The sequence below is a fragment of the Mastigoproctus giganteus genome, chromosome 10 (genome assembly GCF_048544385.1).
Source record: "Mastigoproctus giganteus isolate SK-2022 chromosome 10, ASM4854438v1, whole genome shotgun sequence".
NCBI classification, from domain to species: Eukaryota; Metazoa; Arthropoda; class Arachnida; order Uropygi; family Thelyphonidae; genus Mastigoproctus; species Mastigoproctus giganteus.
In genome coordinates, this window is record NC_143584.1 from 133,803,726 (window position 1) to 133,823,878 (window position 20,153).

Genomic DNA, 20,153 nt, shown 5'->3' on the forward strand with positions numbered 1-20,153 from the left:
AGGATGTCGATTTGCTTGAGCGTGTACAGAGAAGGGCAACAAGATTGGGAATGAAGGGATCCTCTTACCAAGAGAGGCTTAAGCTCTGCAAACTGCAGTGGCTGGAGACTAGGCACCTGCGCGGTGATCTGATTGATGTGTATAAGGCCTTGAATGGGTTGAGCACGCTGAATTCTGATGGGATCCTTCCACTCATTCAGATTACGAACATAAGAGGGCATAAATTCAAATTAAGAAAAGACAGATGGGCGGAAATTTGTCTTTAGCCAGCGGGTGGTTAATTGCTGGAACAAACTTCCATCTGTCATTGTGGAAGTTGATAGGAGGAATTGGACAGGCATTTGGAGGGAATGGTGTGATTTTTTTTTTTTTTTTTTTGGCTGATGCTGCATAAGCTCATACACTTGCTTTCTTGCATCACATTCCACTACTACTACTACACTTCCTTTTCTACTATCCTCGCCCTTCTAGTTTCTGGCACTTTGTGTAATTTTCACATCCATTTATGTATACTTTATTCAATATATTAATATAAACTTATATATACTCTTGCATCCTTTAATGCTGCTTTGTGCTTTTAGCTGCATCTGTCATACCTGACTTATTAATCTTTTATCAACTGAAAACCTTTTCATCCACTGCAACTTTTAAATAATTACATTATATATATATATTGTTTTTGCAATCTTCAAATGTACTAGCTGCAGTGGAGACAAGGTAGTGTCACTAAGCTTAAATGTGCTTTTGTGGATGCCTTCTAAAATATTTTTTTCTCAAATTAGTGTGGGGCTGTGTTAAAAGCATATATTTGTGTTCCCTGCATTTATTGTTTTTACCATTTTAAAAATAGTCACTACTTATTTTTAAAATTGCATTTAATATTTATTCAAAATTGTAATTTCATGAGAAAATTTGATATTTAATATTCCGCACCGTGGTTTTGTTTTTATTTATTTCAGATAAGTAATGGTGAGCAACTGAATATGTCACAGAGCAAGGATTGCAGTCATATATAAAATATGAGGAAGTTCAGGTATAATGATGAGCTGAATGAGGAAGGAGTGCAACACTGAATCATAAACCATTAAGGTTTGCCACAAAAAGCTGATGATAACATGATTTGTGACTGATAGAATGTGCATTGGAAGACTATCCACTTATTTGTTGGATGAGAACATTAAAGGTGATAAAAAAAAAAAAGTAAAGTGCACCCATTATCAACCCACTGCAGGATGGAAGCCTCCTCAATAATTCATGTTGAGGGAAATGGACCATAATCTGCCACACTGGTCCGGTGCGGGTTGGCAGATCGACCGTATTCAGCAGTCAGGGGCTTGAACCCCGGTCTACTCAAAGAGCATGTACTACTGCACTCCCGCTCCTGCCCACTCGGCTACGGAGGCCTACATTAAAGGTGATACAAGATGCTTTTTCACAAAGGTCTAAGAAATCCATCAGAACATGTGCAAAACTCATCCAACAATTACATACCATTTTGTATAGAATATTTGTGAAGCATAACTAAAATGGAAGCCACTGAAAGCACTATGTTGGAAGTGCACTTGCAAATTGTTTTTCTGCAGGAAGTTTTGGACAAAGATGGGCAAATATCCATGTAGTTCATGGACATTTAGGATTTCATACTTTACTTCCAGGTAGTTCCATAGACTCTGTTGATATCAAACCAAACAGTTGTCCGATATCCAGCTCACAGAAAGGCATTTCTGATGGAGCCTTCTGTTTGTACCGAAATATATAAGATTTAACATTTTCTCCAAAATTAGCATTAGCATTAGTAGAGGCATTTGATGCAAGAAAGCAAGCTTATGCAGCATCAGCCAAAAAAAAAAAAAAAAACCACTCCCACTTCACCCCTCTGTTCGTTCAAAATACCTGTCCAGCTGAGCCTTAAACTTATTTAGGCTATTAACTTCCACGACAAGGGATGGAAGTCTGTTCCACCAACCAACCACTCGCTGGCTAAAGGCAAATTTCCGCACGTCTATCCTACATCTGTCTTTCCTCGATTTGAATTTATGCCCTCTCAGGTGATTATTCTGAGCGAGAGGAAGAATCCCATCAGCATTGAGCATGCTCAAACCATTCAATGCTTTATACACCTCTATCAGATCACCTCGCTGGTGCCTAGTCTCCAGACACTGTAAAAATTTTGCAAAAGGAGCTGATTAAGGCAATAGATCTGTAGTTGTTTAGATTGGCGGAGTCTTTTCTGTATAAATTCTATTATAGAAAAAAAAAAGAGGCTGTAAAGAACTTTTGCTCATTTGCTTGATCATTGAGTAATGAATGTTGTCTGGTCTCACAGCTCTGTGCCCAGATGTTGATGATACTTTTAATCCACATTTATTTTTTATCCGTGTCTTTGAAAATCTTTGGAGTAAGACGATATTGCTGAGAACTTGCAAGTCTGCCTAAGGGCATTCTACTCTGCTTTGATCCTGCCAGATTATAATCAGAAGGAGGTCATGAAGTTGTGGTAAGATTTATTTTGAAGCAAAACATGTCCAGAAGAAGCCATTTTGTTGGCTTTCCTAATGTGCCTATCCTTCACATGAGCTCATTTGTATTTAACGAGTTGGGTGTAGTCAGATTTTGGCAGAAAATGTTCCAATTGCTATTTTGTTTATTTTTTGACAACGAAGCAATCTGTTTTTCCATCAAATTTTTGGGTATATCAGCAGTTTTGTATGTTGTGGGTGAGTGCTCTTTGCAAATCCAGTGTTATTATAGTTTGGTATTTCATCTGACAATTTTATCGTGATTAGTAAATGGTCACTATGAAAAGGATCACTGAAAGCAATTCAATTTAGCATATGGATAGATCAATTGAAAACTGACAGATGAACATACGTTGGTGATCTATCATTAAGGAGAGTAAATCTCCTTAATCCTTAAAAGGTGATCTATCATTAAGGAGACAAAATATTTTTTGTCACCTATGAACTATTCAATTTGTTTTCCACTTGGATCTATCTAGTCATTTTCCCATAGTGTGATGACTGTTAATATCTCCTAGGAACAATATGATGTAGGTAATTGTGATATCAGGCTATTTAAATCATTATAATGCACATTATAGTTTGGTGGCATATACAGGGTGTTTCAAAAATGATTATCAATAATTTAAAGGTGAAAAGTACAAACTAAAATAAGCAAAAAAGTTCCAGTGAACATCGAGTCGCAAATGAACCGTTTTCAAGATAATGCACATTTTCTGTTAAGATCTGCCACTGACTATGGGAGCACTAGTTTAGCAAAAATCTGTGAATCCTTTGCTAAGAGTGGTTTTATTAAACATAAGATAATATATTTTTTTAAATTTTGGTTTCAACACCACAGGATTTTACGGATGTTACAAAAGGTGTTCAAAATGCTGTCCTTGCATCCATACGCAGCTTTGTAGTCTTATCTGCATTGAATTGCGAATCCTCTCAGGCATTCCTGGGTCATTTCTAATTTGCAGAAAGGCTCCAACCCGACGCTGCAATTCTTCAACTGTGTTAATGTCAGAAGTGTACACCAAGCTTTTTACATGACCCCAGATACAAAAATCCATAGGATTTAAGTACTCTTCATTGCTGTAACCTCTTTCCATGTTTACTATCCTTTGACAAGTACTAGTATGCCTGCTACGTTTCAGAGCATTGAAAGAGGGGAAAGGGAGAGAATGAGCATAACCTAACCTAAACAAACAAGTCAGTGGTGGATCCCTACTAGAAATGTGCAATATCTTGAAAACGATTCACTTAAGGACCCTTGTTTACTAGGCTTTTTTTGCATATTGTAGTCTGTATAGTTCACCTTTAAATTATTGACATCACTTTTGAAACACCCTGTATAGAGAACAAACTGTTATTTGTGTATGGCTACTGCTTCAAAGGGGTTGTTTAGTGGTAACTGGATTGTGGGGATATGCTGGATCCTGTCTTTTTGAAAATTGTATACGTGTTTATTTTTGGAGTATCTGGTGGTTTCAAGTATATTTCTTTGAGGCAGACACATATTGGTACGTACTGAGTGTCATCATAAATACATAAGTACGAACATAAATGTCATCAGTATTGGCTTGGAAACTACAACAGTTCCATTCAATTAATGTATCTATTAATTATATCTTGCTATGATTGGATTTCTCCCAATGGACTGGAACTTTGTGTTTGTCTGCCCTAACACTGCCTTTTTTTTTTAAAAAAAACTAGTTTTCCTATGTCCACATCCTCCTCCATGAAAAGATCAAGTACCTCTTCTTCTGATGACCATTTCTTCCTATAAGATCATAAATTAAGGTTATTATTATATTAAAACCACTCGAAAATTAATAATATAATTTATTAGGCTGTTTGCCTACATTAATATAAAAATATAATATAATAATAATAATAGCCAGTAAATCAGAGAGTCTTATAATGGGGGATTTTAATTTCCCAGATATTGACTGGAATTTGTGGGTTGGTCACTCGCACACTAGCAAGGCTTTTGTGGATTTATTGGATGATTGTTTTCTACATCAGCATGTTCGTGAGGCAACAAGAGGGAGTAATACTCTTGATCTGATTATCAGTAGTGATTCTTCATGCATTAAGAATCTGCAGATAAATGAACCACTAGGTGGCAGTGATCACAGTGTGTTGAAGTGGGATTTACTCAAGGAGGTAACTACCATCAGAGGTAGAGGGAAGGGTTTTTGTTTTCGTAAAGGCAACTATGATGGTCTGAGACAGTATTTAAATTCTATACAGTGGGACCAACTGACGATGTTACCAACAGCAAACTCAAAATGGGAAGCATTCAAGGAACTAATCTTGGAGGCTACCAGGCTTTACATACCAACTAAGAAATATTGTTCAAGGTTTAGGCCTAAATGGTTGTCAGATGAACTAATGAGACATGTGGCAGAGAAGAAAGATGCATGGGATACATACAAATTAATGGGTGACATGGAAGCCTATGATAGATATAAGTTGGTCTGTAACCAAGTCACAAAGGAGATTAGGCAGGCAAAGGCAGACTACGAAAAATCCTTGGCAAAGGATGCAAAGAAAAACAGAAAAGAGTTCTTTACATATTTAAACTCAAGAAGGAAAGGGATGAATCAGATTGGTCCACTGGATATTGATGGTTCAACAGTTGAGGATCCTGCTCAGGTGGCTAACAATCTAAACGAGTATTTTGCATCTACATTCACGCATGAGGAGTTATTCAGGAAGGAGAATGATCTAGGTAAAGTAAACATTGGCAGGGAGCTGGATGATTTTGTAATAACTGAGAGGAAAGTGGAGGAGAGATTGTTGAGGATAAACATAAAAAAGGCACCTGGGGTGGATGGGATCTATCCAGTTATATTAAAGGAGGCAGCAAAGGAAGTAAGCAAACCCCTAGCCATAATTATGAGAGCTTCTTTGGACTCAGGGGAGGTACCCATAGACTGGAGATGTGCAAATGTAACCCCAATTCACAAAGGAGGATCAAAGGCTGACACAAGTAATTATAGACCTGTTAGTTTAACTTCTGTTCCGGGTAAATTAATGGAGGCACTGGTTAAAGAAGCACTGCAGGATCATCTAGACAAGAATTCAGTTATAGCTCAGACGCAGCATGGTTTTGTTAAGGGCAGGTCTTGCCTGACCAATTTGATTGGATACTATGATGTAGTCACAAAAGAACTGGATGCAGGGAATAACTTTGATATTATATATTTGGATCTTAGAAAGGCTTTTGATACTGTTGCACATGGAAGACTGCTGCACAAATTGGAGCAGTGTGGCATTGGAGGCAAATTGCTGCTATGGATAAGGGGATGGTTGAGTGGCAGAAGACAGAGAGTGGTAATCAATGGACACTGCTCAACGTGGACTAATGTTATTAGTGGAGTCCCTCAGGGTTCAGTGTTGGGTCCGTTGTTGTTTTCGGTGTTTATGAATGATATTGATGATGGGATATCAAGTTTAATGTCCAAGTTTGCAGATGATACAAAGGTTGGCAGGGTTGTTAAGGACACTACTGACGCTATGCTGCTGCAACAGGATCTGGAAAGGTTGAACAGATGGGCTGAGAGGTGGCAAATGAAGTTTAACATTGACAAATGTAAAGTACTACATATGGGAAACAGTAACCCCAGAGCAACGTATCAACTCTGCGGTACTATACTGACAGTGGTGGAGAATGAAAAGGACCTGGGGGTAATTGTGCAGGCAGATATGAAGTTCTCTGAGCAGTGCAGACGAGCTGCAAGAGTAGCTCATGGTGTCTTGTCAATGATATACAGGAATTTTTCTAGCAGGGATAAGGAGGTGATTATTCCCTTGTATAAGGCAATGGTTAGGCCACATCTTGAGTACTGTATACAGGTCTGGAGGCCTCATTTCAAGAAGGATGTAGAGCTGCTGGAACGGGTACAGAGAAGGGCAACAAGATTAGTGAATGGAACAAAGGGTTACTCTTACGAAGAAAGGCTTAAGTTTTGCAAATTACAGAGTCTGGAGACTAGGCACCGGCGAGGTGATCTGATAGAGGTGTATAAGGCTTTGAATGGGTTGAGCATGCTCAATGCCAATGGGATTCTTCATCTTGCTGAGAATAATCACCTCAGAGGGCATAAATTCAAATTGAGGAAGGACGGATGTCGGATAGATGTGCGGAAATTTGCCTTTGGCCAGCGGGTGGTTGGTTGGTGGAACCGACTTCCATCACTTGTTGTTGAAGTTGATAGCCTAAACAAATTTAAAGCTCAACTGGACAGGTATTTCGAACGAACGGAGGGGTGAAATGGGAGTGGTGTGTGTTTTTTTTTTTTTTTTTTTTGGCTGATGCTGAATAAGCTTGCTTTCTTGCATCATATGCCTCTACTAATGCTAATGCTAATGCTAATAACCGTAATGGAAAACAACCATGTAGCATCCTTCCCTAACTATATAAGAACATAAATGTCATCAGTATTGGCTTGGAAACTACAACAGTTCCATTCAATTAATGTATCTATTAATTATATCTTGCTATGATTGGATTTCTCCCAATGGACTGGAACTTTGTGTTTGTCTGCCCTAACACTGCCTTTTTTTTTAAAAAAAACTAGTTTTCCTATGTCCACATCCTCCTCCATGAAAAGATCAAGTACCTCTTCTTCTGATGACCATTTCTTCCTATAAGATCATAAATTAAGGTTATTATTATATTAAAACCACTCGAAAATTAATAATATAATTTATTAGGCTGTTTGCCTACATTAATATAAAAATATAATATAATAATAATAATAACCGTAATGGAAAACAACCATGTAGCATCCTTCCCTAACTATATAAGAACATAAATGTCATCAGTATTGGCTTGGAAACTACAACAGTTCCATTCAATTAATGTATCTATTAATTATATCTTGCTATGATTGGATTTCTCCCAATGGACTGGAACTTTGTGTTTGTCTGCCCTAACACTGCCTTTTTTTTTAAAAAAAACTAGTTTTCCTATGTCCACATCCTCCTCCATGAAAAGATCAAGTACCTCTTCTTCTGATGACCATTTCTTCCTGTCAATATAATTATTTCATATGAGCATGTGGACAAGCAATGCTATTATTTCCCCATCTTCTTTATTGGAAGGAGGCAAGTTTTTAGATGGGGCTATTATTGATATATTGATTGCTTGGTCCTGTTGGAGAGCAGAATAAGTTTAGGACATGATTTGAAAAAGATTATATTGTACTTCTGTGGCAGAAACTCTAAAACATAATTTCAATGCTCGTGCCTCACTACCATCATATTTCACTAAATATAAAAACTATGTAAACAATCTTGTTATTTTCAAAATTGCTTAAGTACTTTAGGAAGGTATGGAAGCGTGTTCCAGCAATTGACCACCCATTGCTTTAAGGCAAATTTCCACACATGTATTCTGCAACCATCCTTCCTCATTTTGAATTATGTCCCCTCGTGTGCATAGTCTGAGCAAGAAGAATAATCCCATCAGCATTGAGTTTGCTCAAGCCATTCAAAGCTGTAAACACCTCAGTAAGATCATCTTGCAGGTGCCTAGTTTTCAGACACTGAAATATGCAGAACTTAAGCAATTCTTAGTAAGAGCAGCTCTACATCCTTCCTAAAATTAAGCCTCACCTCCTTATCCCTGTTAGCAAAATTCCCGCTATATCATTGACAAAGCTCTATGAGCTGTCCTGGCGCATGTCTGCACTGCTCAGAGAACTGCATATCTGACTTCACAATTACTCACCTCTAAGTCCTTTTCATTTTCCACTTTCCTGAGTGTAGTATCACAGAATTGGTACATTACTCTGTGATAACTGCTACCGATATGCAGTACTTTGCATGTCAGTGTTAAACTTCAGTTGCCATTTCTCATTCTATCTGCCTAATTTTTCTAGATCTTTCGATCTTGTCTAGATCTTGTTGTAGTAGCATACCATCATTACTGTCATTAACAATCCTGCTAACATTTGTATCATCTGTAAACTTGAACATTAAGCATGATATGTCTTCATCAATATCATAAATAAATACAGAAAACAATAATGGGACCCAGAACTGAACCCTGTGGAACTTCACTGGTAACCACTCTTGTCTTCTCCCACTCAACCATCCCTTTATCCATAGCAGTAACTTGCTCTTAATTGCACCCTGCTGCAATTTGTTCAGCAGTCAGTGCAACAGTATCAAAAGCTTTCCTGAAATCCAAGTATATGATATCAAAATTATTATTTGCATCCAGTTCCTTGGTTACACATGATCTCCCTTAAATGAACCCATGTTGTGACTGAAGTATAATTGCACTCCTGTCTAGGTGGTCCTGCATCACTTCTTTAACCATATTTTTCCTGGAGCAGAAGTTAGGCTAACAGTCAACTAAAATTATACCCCATGAACCTTGCACAATCTCCTCAGGGCCAAATTGATTGACAAGACTCTCATGTACTCCCTCTTATCACATCTGGGCAAAATAGCAAACTTAACTTGTCACTTTTACTGAACATTGCCCTGTACTTGTTAAGTAAGTTCTCATATCTCCTACTCTTAATGTCATTTGTGCCACTCTCACCTCTTGTGCCCTTAAAAGGTGATATCTTCTCAACAACAACATCAACTTTTCCCATGGGAGACATCCTGGGCCTATTCCACCTATCCTTTTAGCACAATATATTTCCCATATCCTTGACACTGACAATAGCTACCTCCTGTTGGACCAATGCATTCTGCCTTGGGGTTTGCCACTGTGTTGCCTGATGCACAAGTGCAAAATCTGGCATTGAGGTGGGTAGCTGAGAACTCGATTGGCCCACAATTTAATTTCTTTGAGGATATCCACTCTGTTCTTCAAGCTCTCATAAATTCCCATCGTATGATCATTGCAGCATTACTAGATGTTAAAGACAAAAGAACAAAAAATATTTGTTATATTATTTAAGGATTTTCTTTCTACAAATTTCCTTATAATAATTGAACTTTTTTCTGGCAGGATGAATTTTTATTGCGTTAAAATGAATAGGTTTTAGTTAGCAGTCAAACTGAGATGGAGGGGGAGGAATAATTTGCAATAAATTTTCAGAATTTACGTTATTTTTAACAGTTCCATAATGGAACTGTTGAGGTACAGTTTTGACAAAATATCTGCCATGGGTGCAGCAGAATATTTATTTGTTTATTTTATTTTTTTATGAAAACCCCAAACACAAAAGGTATCAAAACCTATAGTACATAGTACCGTGTACGGGTTGAAGGAGAAGTATGGGGGAGGGGTGCTGGAAACTTTGCTCTAGAGACTAAACATGGGTTTCACCACTTCAAGCCTCCAATAAGCAAAGTGGTGGTATTTCACCGGTTGATGAAAGTCATCTACCACCTCCATAATTTTGCCCGTTCAATAATCATAATTTTTTTTAAAGGACGATATAGTAGTGTGTGTAAAAATTTATCAAATTGCATATTTTATTACCAGAGTCTGTCCTACTGACACTTTAGCTAGCAGCAAAGGGAGCCAAGGGAGAGGTTTTTGTAATTACTTTGATATTATTCTTTACTTTTTTGCGACAATTTTGGCAAAATACACATGCACACTAGTTTTTACATAAAGATGCATATGGAAGTGATGTCTTTGTACTGAGTATTTTTTTATTCTAGCATTCATTTTACAGTATAGAAAGAAAAGTATTATTTCTTCAATTTATAAATTAAAAAAATAAAGAGGCCTTTGAATATAGCAATTCTTTTTCCCTTTATATATTGTAGGTATTTAGTGTATAATCTTAAACCTAATTGTATTTTCTTGCTCTGATATTTTAGGTGGATACCAATCTGACTGATGCAATGTTCTTATATGTTGACCTAGGAATAATAACAACGCTTGCTATTGTTAGTAAGTAATTTATCAATGTATCTTTTTTAAAAAAAGTATTAGTGGTAACATTAGTAGTGATAAATGATGCAATAAAGGAAACTTATACAGCATCAGCCAAAAAAATATTCCATTCCCTCCAATAGTTTGTGTAGTTCTTCCTTCAATTTATTTAAGCTATCAACTTCCACAACACAGGTGGAAGTACCGTATTTCCCCATGTATAAGACGCACCTTAATTTTGGGGCCCGAAATTTGAAAAAAAAAAAAAAAAAAAAATGTATTACATAAAGTTATTGAACTCAAATTTTATTCATCATAAAATTCATACAACTCCTCATCACTGTCAAAACTCCCATCCATTAGCTTGTCCTCGTCCGTGTCTGATGACGAATCACTGTCTTCATATAACCACACTTTTAAATGACTTGACAACGATCTCAATCTTGATATTATCCCAGGATCTTTTCACCCAGGTACAAACTTCTCCTATAGTTGGTTTCTTCACTCTTCCTGCTGATGTCAAATTGCCCCCAGAAGACTTTATCCATTGGTTCCATTTGTCTCTCATGGCAGCTTTGAAGGGTTTGTTAATGCGTGGTTGGAGCTGGGATGTCAAGCCTCCAGGTATGACGGCAAATTTTGTTTTTTGCTCTGCAGCAATCTTCTTTGTGTTTTTTGTTATGTGTGCCCTGAACTGATCAAGCACCAATAGGGCAGGTTTGCATAAGAGCCCACCTGGTCTCCTGCTCCAAACTTTCTCAAACCAGATCTTCATCCCATCCTGATCCATCCAACCCATGTCACAAATGTGGACAATCACTCCTCGAGGAATGTCTTCTTTTGGCATTGTTTTGCGTTTGAAAATCAGCATAGGAGGCAGCTTGGTTCTGTCGGCACAACAAGCTAGAACAACTGTATAATGGCTCTTTTCATGTCCACTTGTCTTCACAGTTACAGTTTTCACCCCCTTCTTATCAACAGTTCTGTTAATAAGAACTGTCCCCCTTCAATTCTGCAAATTGAAGGGGGACTTCGTCCATATTTGCAATCTGTCCCAACTCAAACTGATGTGTCTTCCGACATTGAATGACAAAACGATGAAATTCAAGGACCTTCTGCTCATAGCTTTCAGGCAAGTCTGGTGCGTGTATGCATGCTTAGTCCATTCCGTTTCATGAACCTGAAGCACCAATTGTGTCCTCCTTTGAAATCAGTAACTTCTTTTTCATCAGCAATTCTTCTTGCCTCATGCTGAACCATCTTTGTGTACACAGGAATTCCAATTGCCCTTTGCTCTTCAATCCATATCTTCAATTCCCTCTCTAAATCAGGCCATTTTGCTGACTTGCCTCTCATGGCCTTCTTCTGCCGTGGCGTTTTCAGTAGGGTTTCTTCTTCCCGTAGCCAGTCTCCGGTTGTTTTCTCAGTTGGAGGAGGACCAAACTTACGTTCAGCAGCACGATTTCCATTCACTTTTGCAAACTGGATCACTTTTAACTTGAATTCAGCACTGTACGAAAATCTTTTCTGAGCTATTTCTGGGCAGAACGTGGCAAAACGTAACCTAATATACTGGCAACAAGTGCGAAAAAGTGGGAAATGCAAGTAAAAAAATTTTACAACCACTGTATAAGACGCACCCAGTTTTTGGACCCCAAATTTTTCGAAAAAAGGTGCGTCTTATACATGGGGAAATACGGTATGTTCCAGCAATCAACCACACACTGAAGGAAAACTTCTGTATTTCTATTCTGCAGCTGTCCTTCCTGGTATGCATAGTCTCAGCAGGAAAAATTCCATCAGCATAGAGCTTGCTCGATCCTTTCATAGCCTTAAACACTGAATCAGATCACTTTGCAGGTGCCTAGTATCCAGAAACTGCAGTTTGCAAAACTAAAGCCTATCTTGGTAAGAGCACCCCCCTTTGTTCCACTCACCAATCTTGTTGCCCTTCTCTGTACTCATTCCAGCAGATTCACATCTTTCCTAAATTGAGGTCTCCAGACCTGTATGCAGTACTGAAGTGTGGCCTGACCATTGCCTTATACAGTGAGATAATCACCTTCTTAACCCGGCTAGAAAAATTTCTGTATGTCATTGGCAAAACCCCATGAGCTGTCCTGGCAGCCTGTTTGCATTGCCCAGGAAACTTCATATCCAGGTGCACAATTACCTCCAGGTCTTTTTCATTTTCCACTACAACACAATTAGTATATTACTGTTACCCATATGCAGTACAGTCAGTTTTGCTATAATCCGGTACATGTGTTCCTAAAAAATCTCCGCTTTATGGCATTAAAAACACAGGGCTTATGGGGATAGGGGCAGAACACTTGAAAAAAAAAAAGTTCAGTGGGGTAAGTAAAACCTAAAACAAAGAAACCCAATAAAATTGCTAACACAGGTTTAAACATCTTAAATTTCTAATAAATAAATATTACTGTAATACATATACTAATTGATATTTCTGTTCATTGACAATTTTTTTTTTGGATTGTAAAATTTAAAACAGTAAAAAAGATAAGCAATCAATAATGACGAACACAGCATGCACAGGTGAGATACATAGTAACAATTTCACACATTAAAAATAAGAATGAATAGAAGATTCTGGAAATTCATTTATGTTTTTATATGACTGAAGATTTCATGGAAAGGGAAACATATTTCATGATAATAACATAAAAACCCACAGAATTCTATCTATTGATGTTATCACAAATGCAATAAGATAGAGTTTACTACCCGTTTATAATTAGATTGCACTAGCACAAAAGCCCAATAAACTTAGACCTGCAAATTGTTTTTATTGTTTTATGGTAGTGACCTCCAGAAATGTTCTCCTCTGCTCACGCTATCACACTTCATGAAATTTCTGTTTGAACCGAAAAATGTGAGCTCTTGAAAATTGACAAATATAGCTCTCACACATTTTAAGCTTCGTAAATTTTTATGTATTGCTGCTCAGGTCGCTAGGTTTTGCGTTCACCTGGTGTTACTCGCAGACAAAATAACACATGAGCCAGTGCAAAAATTGCATTATACTCACATTGTTTCCTAATATATCAGTCATATTGGAGCAAATTCGCATTGTCAAAATGCATGTTATAGCAGAATTTGTCAATTTTAAATCCATCAAACTGGATATTAAGCCTGATATAATATCATTATAAATATAGAAAACAACAATGGACCCAACACTGAACTCTGGGGATGCCAATAATGACATTAGTCCATGAAGAGCAGTGTCCATTGATTAACTCTCTGTCTTCTCCCAATTAACCAATCCTTTATCCATAAAAACAACTTTCCCTTAATACCACATTGCTTAAATATGGGCAACAGTATCAAAAGCTTTCCCGAATTCCAAGTATTTGATAGAATTATTTTTTGACCACAAATCAAATTGATCAGAGAAGGTTTCCAAGGAACAAATCCATACTTTGTCTGAATTATAATTGCAGCCTAGTTTCTATGATCCTGCATTATTTCTTTTACTAGTGACTCCATCATTTTCCCTGGAACAGAAATGAAACTAACATGTTTGTAATTACTCATGTTGCCTTTTGAATTGGGGATGCATTCATAATTATGGCTAAGGGTTTGCTCTCTTCCTTTGCTTATTATTATATTAATATAATTGGATAGATTCCATCCACCATGGGTTGCCTCTTACTTTTAACTTCAACAATTTAATTTCCACTAATTTATTTCAAAATCATTTAGCTCCCTATTAGAGTTTTATAAACTTCTGGCATCCACTTTCGTAAAGACTTTCTCATGTAACTGTAGATGCAAAATACTCATTCAGTTTGTCAGCAACCTGAGCAGGATCCTGGACATTTGAACCATGAATATAAAATGAACCACTTCTATTTATTTCCTTCCATCTAGTTTACATTATTTGCCTTTGTGACTTGATCACAGACTAGTTTATATTTACCACAGTCTTCTGTGTCATCTGACAATTTGTATGCATTTTATTCTCTGCTTTGAGTCTTATTAATTCTAATGTCATCCATGTAGGCCTATACCTCGAATTATATTTCTTAGTTGATATGAAAAGCCTAGTACCTTCTGTGATTAATTCCTTGAATGCTGCTTCCAATTTATAATTTGCTGATGGTAACATCATCGGTTTGTCACATTGTATAGAATTTAAAAACTGTATGAGACCACTGTAGTCACCTTTGCAATTGATGGTAGTTAAATCTTTAATTAAATCCCACATTATCACTGCCACCAAGTATTTCTTTTATCTGCAGATCTTAATGCATGAATAATCACTGCCGATAATCATATCAAAAGTATTACTCTCTTATTGCTGCTGTAGAAAACTGCCATCCAATAAATCCAGAAAAGTCTTTCTAGTGTGTGAGTGACCAACACAAATTCCAGTCAATATCTGGAACGTTATAATCCCCATTATTAGACATTCTGATTTACTGGCTCACTCTATTTCTCTGTACAGGTGTTCATTGTACTCATTAGCATTAGTAAAGGCACATGATGCAAGAAAGTAAGCTTATATAGCATCAGCCAAAAAAAAAAAAAACCTTCTCAATTCACCCATCTGCTCCCTCCAAATGGCTGTCTAGTTCTGCCTTGATTCTGTTTAAGCAATCAACCACATTCTGGCTAAAAGCAAACTTCTGCACATCTATCCTACAACTGTCTTTCCTCAATTTGAATTTATGCCCTCTCAGACAAATATTCTGAGCAAGAGGAAGTATCCCATCAGCATTGAGCATGCTCATACCATTCAAGGCTTTATAGACCTCAATCAGACCACCTCAAAGGTGCCTAGTCTCTAGACAATTTAATTTGCAAAACTTAAGCCTTTCTTCGTAAGAGCAACCCTTTGTTTCATTGTAAATACAGAAAACAACACTGGACCCTGAGGGACTCTACTAATAACATTAGTCTGTGAAGAGCAGTGTCCATTGATTACCACTCTCTGTCTTCTCTCACTCAACCATCCCTTTATCCATAGCAGCAATTTGCCTCCAATCTTCCAAATGCAAACAGCATCAAAAGCCTTTCTGAGATCCAAATATATAATATCAAAGTTATTCCCTGCATCCAGTTCCTTTGTGACTACATCATAGTATCCAATCAGATTGGTCAGACAAGACTTCCCCTTAACAAAACCGTGCTGTGTCCGAGCTATAACTGAAGTCTTGTCTAGATGATCCTGCAGTGCTTCTTTAACCAGTGTCTCCATTAATTTCCCTGGAACAGAAGTTAATCTAACAGGTCTGTAATTACTTGTGTTGCCCTTTGATCCTCCTTTGTGAATTGGGGTCACATTTGCATATCTCCAGTGCATGGGTACCTTCCCTGAGTCCAAGGAAGCTCTCATAATTATGGTTAAGGGTTTGCTTACTCCTTTAATATAACTGGATATATCCCATCCACCCCAGGTGCCTTTGTTATGTTTATCTTCAACAATTTCTCCTCCACTTTGCTCTCAATTAATACAAAATCATTTAGCTCACACTGAGAGTTTAATTCACCTCTGGAATTTCCATCCCTGAATAACTCCTCATGTGTGAATGTAGATACAAAATACTCATTTAGTTTGTTAGCTACTTGAGCAGGATCATCAACAGTTGAACCATCGATATCCAGTGGACCAATCTGATTCATCCCCTTCCTTCTAGAGTTTACATAAGTAAAGAACTCTTTTCTGTGCATCCTTTGCCAAAGATTTCTCGTAATCTGCCTTTGCCTGCCTAACCTCCTTTGTGACTTGGTTACAGACCAGCTTATATGTATTATAGGCTTCCGTGTCACCCATTAATTTGTATGTATCCCATGCATTTTTCTTCTTTGCCACATGTCTCTTTAGTTCATCTGACATCCATTTAGACCTAAACCTTGAACAATATTTCTTAGTTGGTATGAAAAGCCTAGTAGCTTCCAAAATTAATTCTTTGAAGGCTTCCTTTTGAATTTGCTGTTGGTAACATCATCAGTTGGTCCCACCGAATAGAATTTAAATACTGTCTCAGACTGCCATAGTCGCCTTTATGAAATCAAAAACCCTTCCCTTTACCCCTGATGGTAGTTACATCTTTGAGTAAATCCCACTTCAGCACACTGTGATCACTGTCACCTAGTGGTTCCTTTATCTGAAGAATCACTACTGATAATCAGATCAAGAGTATTATGCCCTCTAGTTGCCTCCCGAACATGCTGCTGTAGAAAACAATCATCCAATAAATCCACAAAAGCCTTGATAGTATGTGAGTGACCAACGCACAAATTCCAGTCAATATCTGGGAAATTAAAATCACCCATTATAAGACTCTCTGATTTACTGGCCCACTCTATTTCCCTGTACAGTTGTTTATTATACTCATCAAAGTCATTAGGCCTATAACACACTCCTACTCTCAATTTTGATTTCCCAGTCCTTATGTCACACAAACTGACTCAACACACTGTCCAACCATGTCGACTGGCTGTACTTCCTTGGATTTTATGTGTTTCTTAACTAATAGCATAATCCCTCCTCCCTTCCTGGACACATTGTACTCCCCAAGTAAATTTATTTACCAAACTCCTAGCATTATTGTATACGCAAGTATACATGCACCTGTTCCTATTCTTAGCTACCCTAATGCAGCCCATGTGTTTGTAACATAATGACTCCCAGCAGTCTCTGAAATCCCCTGCATCTTGTTTTCCAGGCTGCTGCTCATTCCAATACAAGCAGTGCAAGAATCACTTTCATCTCTGCTAGCAGCTACTGTTAATCTATTAGTCCGTGTATCCCCCCCCCCCAAGCTAGCAGTTTTCCTACCCACCTAACACTGCCTCGATAGCATCAGCAAATATTCTTACACCCTTTCTATTTAAGCATATCCCATCCCTGTAGAAGCAGTCTCTCCTGTTAACAAGCACAGACCAGGATGAGAAAAATTCTACCCCTTGCACCATCTCTCCAGGGCCGAATTGATTGACAAGGCTCTCATCATATACAGTAAACCCCCGCTATTCGCGGTTTCGCGATCGCCGATTTAATATAAAATGAAACCTAAAAAAATGTGAATTTTAAAGCGCCGTGAATATTTTCTGCCATAAAAAAACATGGGCGGGGCTAAAATTATCTTTCCCGGTCAAAACAGCACTCAGTGGGTGGGGGAAGAGGGGTAACAAAATCGCGAGCGTGGATGTTTCTCACTAATCCTTGTTCAGTATGTGTTATGCGCTTGTCATGGAAGGTTTCGTCGTTTGCTTTTAATTTATCAATTTATAAATTGATATGTTTACAAAAATGATAAATCTACTGTTTTCCCTTGTAAAACAGACTTTTTCGAGTGTGTTAATGGAAAAGTGACTTTATTGTGGACAAGTTCTTTATATCCCCTACAAAGATATGGCTACGAATAACAAGAGAAATGTGAAAATATCAAAGAAGGTGATGACATTAGCGAATAAAATTGAGTTATTAGATAAAATTTCTAATGGTGAAAGTGTCTCTTTAGTGGCAAAGCATAAAATCAATGAGTCAATGGTACGATCAATCAAAAAATTGGAAGAAAAAATCTGCCGTAGTGTCCGTGAAAACGCGCTAATTGCTTCAAAAATTTTCTCTGTAACTCGTGATGTTAAATTAGAAAAAATGGAAAAATCTTTAAATCTGTGGATAGAAAACCGAACTCAAAATAAAATTCCGTTAAGTTCACTCATCATTCGTGAAAAGGCAAAACTCCTTTATCAACACTTTAGCAAAACTGGTGATAGCACTGGCGGGATAAGTTTTTTGCTAGCAAAGGCGCTGGTTTGAAAGATTTGTTTGAAATTTCTAATAAATATTACATTTAATATTAAATTGTTTCTTATTTTCATTTCGATGCCATATGCTTGCATTTCACTATGTACTGTCTATGTACATAGTCATATTATGAAGATACATATAATACATACATAGACAAAATTTTAGACTAGTTTTTCTTATATATTTCATACTTTGGAATGGAACCCCTTTATTACTATGGGAGCCATAACTCAGTATTCGCATTTTCGGTATTCGCAACATTTCTCAGGAACGTTACCCCCGCGAATAGCGGGGGTTTACTGTACTGCCTCCTGTCGTGTCTGAGCAGAATTGCAGACACTTTCAAATTCAACCCTAATTCACAGCTTTTTTTTCAACAGTGACCCTGTACTTGTTAACTAATTCCGCTGGTCTCCTACTCTTAATATTAGTGCCAACGTGTACAACAATATCACCTTTTGTGCCCTTAAAACCTTATGACATCTGCTCTTTGTCATCACCCTTTGCCCCTTGCAGACATACCCTCATCAGTGTCATTAGGCCTATAGCATTAGCATTAGTATTAGTAGAGGCATTTGATGCAAGAAAGCAAGCTTATGCAGCATCAGCCAAAAAAAAAAAAAACACCCACTTCCACTTCACCCCTCTGTTCGTTCAAAATACCTGTCCAGCTGAGCCTTAAACTTATTTAGGCTATCAACCTCCACCACAAGGGATGGGAGTCTGTTCCACCAACCAACCACCCGCTGGCTAAAGGCAAATTTCCGCACATCTATCCTACATCTGTCTTTCCTCAATTTGAATTTATGCCCTCTCAGGTGATTTTTCTGAGCTAGAGGAAGAATCCCATCAGCATTGAGCATGCTCAAACCATTCAAGGCTTTATACACCTCTATCAGATCACCTCGCCAATGCCTAGTCTCCAGACACTGTAATTTGCAAACTTTAAGCCTTTCTTCATAAGAGCACCCCTTTGTTCCATTCACTAATCTTGTTGCCCTTCTCTGTACTCGTTCCAGCAGCTCTACATCCTTCTTGAAATGAGGCCTCCAGACCTGTATACAGTACTCTAGGTGTGGCCTGACCATTGCCTTATACAATGGAATAATCACCTCCTTATCCCTGCTGGAAAAATTCCTGTGTATCATTGACAATACTCCATGAGCTACTCTTGCAGCCCGTCTGCACTGCTCAGAGAACTTCATATCTGCCTGCACAACCACTCCCAAGTCCCTTTCATTCTCTACCACTGTCAGTGTAGTACCACAGAGTTGATACGTTGCTCTGGGGTTGCTGTTTCCCATGTGTAGTACTTTACATTTGTCAATGTTAAACTTCATTTGCCACCTCTCAGCCCATCTGCTCAACCTTCCCAGATCCTGTTGCAGCAGCATAGTATCAGTAGTGTCCTTGACAACCCTGCCAACCTTTGTATCATCTGCAAACTTGGACATTAAGCTTGATATACCATCATCAATATCATTTATAAATACAGAAAACAATAATGGACCCAACACTGAGCCCTGAGGGACTCCACTAATAACATTAGTCCACGATGAGCAGTGTCCATTGATTACCACTCTCTGTCTTCTCCCGCTCAACCACCCCTTTATCCATAGCAGCAATTTGCCTCCAATGTCACACTGCTCCAATTTGTGTAGCAGTCTTCCATGTGCAACAGTATCAAAAGCCTTTCTAAGATCCAAGTATATAATATCAAAGTTATTCACTGCATCCAGTTCTTTTGTGACTGCATCATAGTATCCAATCAAGTTGGTCAGGCAAGACTTCCCCTTAACAAAACCATGCTGTGTCGGAGCTATAACTGAAGTCTTGTCTAAATGATCCTGCCGTGCTTCTTTAGCCAGTGCCTCCATTAATTTTCCTGGAACAGAAGTTAAGCTCACAGGTCTATAATTACTTGTGATAGCCTTTGATCCTCCTTTGTGAATTGGGGTCACATTTGCACATTTCCAGTCTATGGGTACCTCCCCTGAGTCCA

At 37.9% G+C, this 20,153-nt stretch overlaps 1 protein-coding gene across 1 annotated transcript in view; it reads left to right on the forward strand.

Moving 5' to 3' along the window:
* The window catches only part of LOC150079292 (polyamine-transporting ATPase 13A3-like), a 559,638-nt gene that overhangs the window by 474,304 nt on the left and 65,181 nt on the right, over nucleotides 1-20,153 (forward strand). Inside the window, exon 25 of the mRNA XM_090383023.1 lies at nucleotides 10,311-10,383. Coding sequence (XP_090239149.1) covers nucleotides 10,311-10,383 — 73 coding nt within the window. The remainder of the gene's footprint in view (nucleotides 1-10,310; nucleotides 10,384-20,153) is intronic.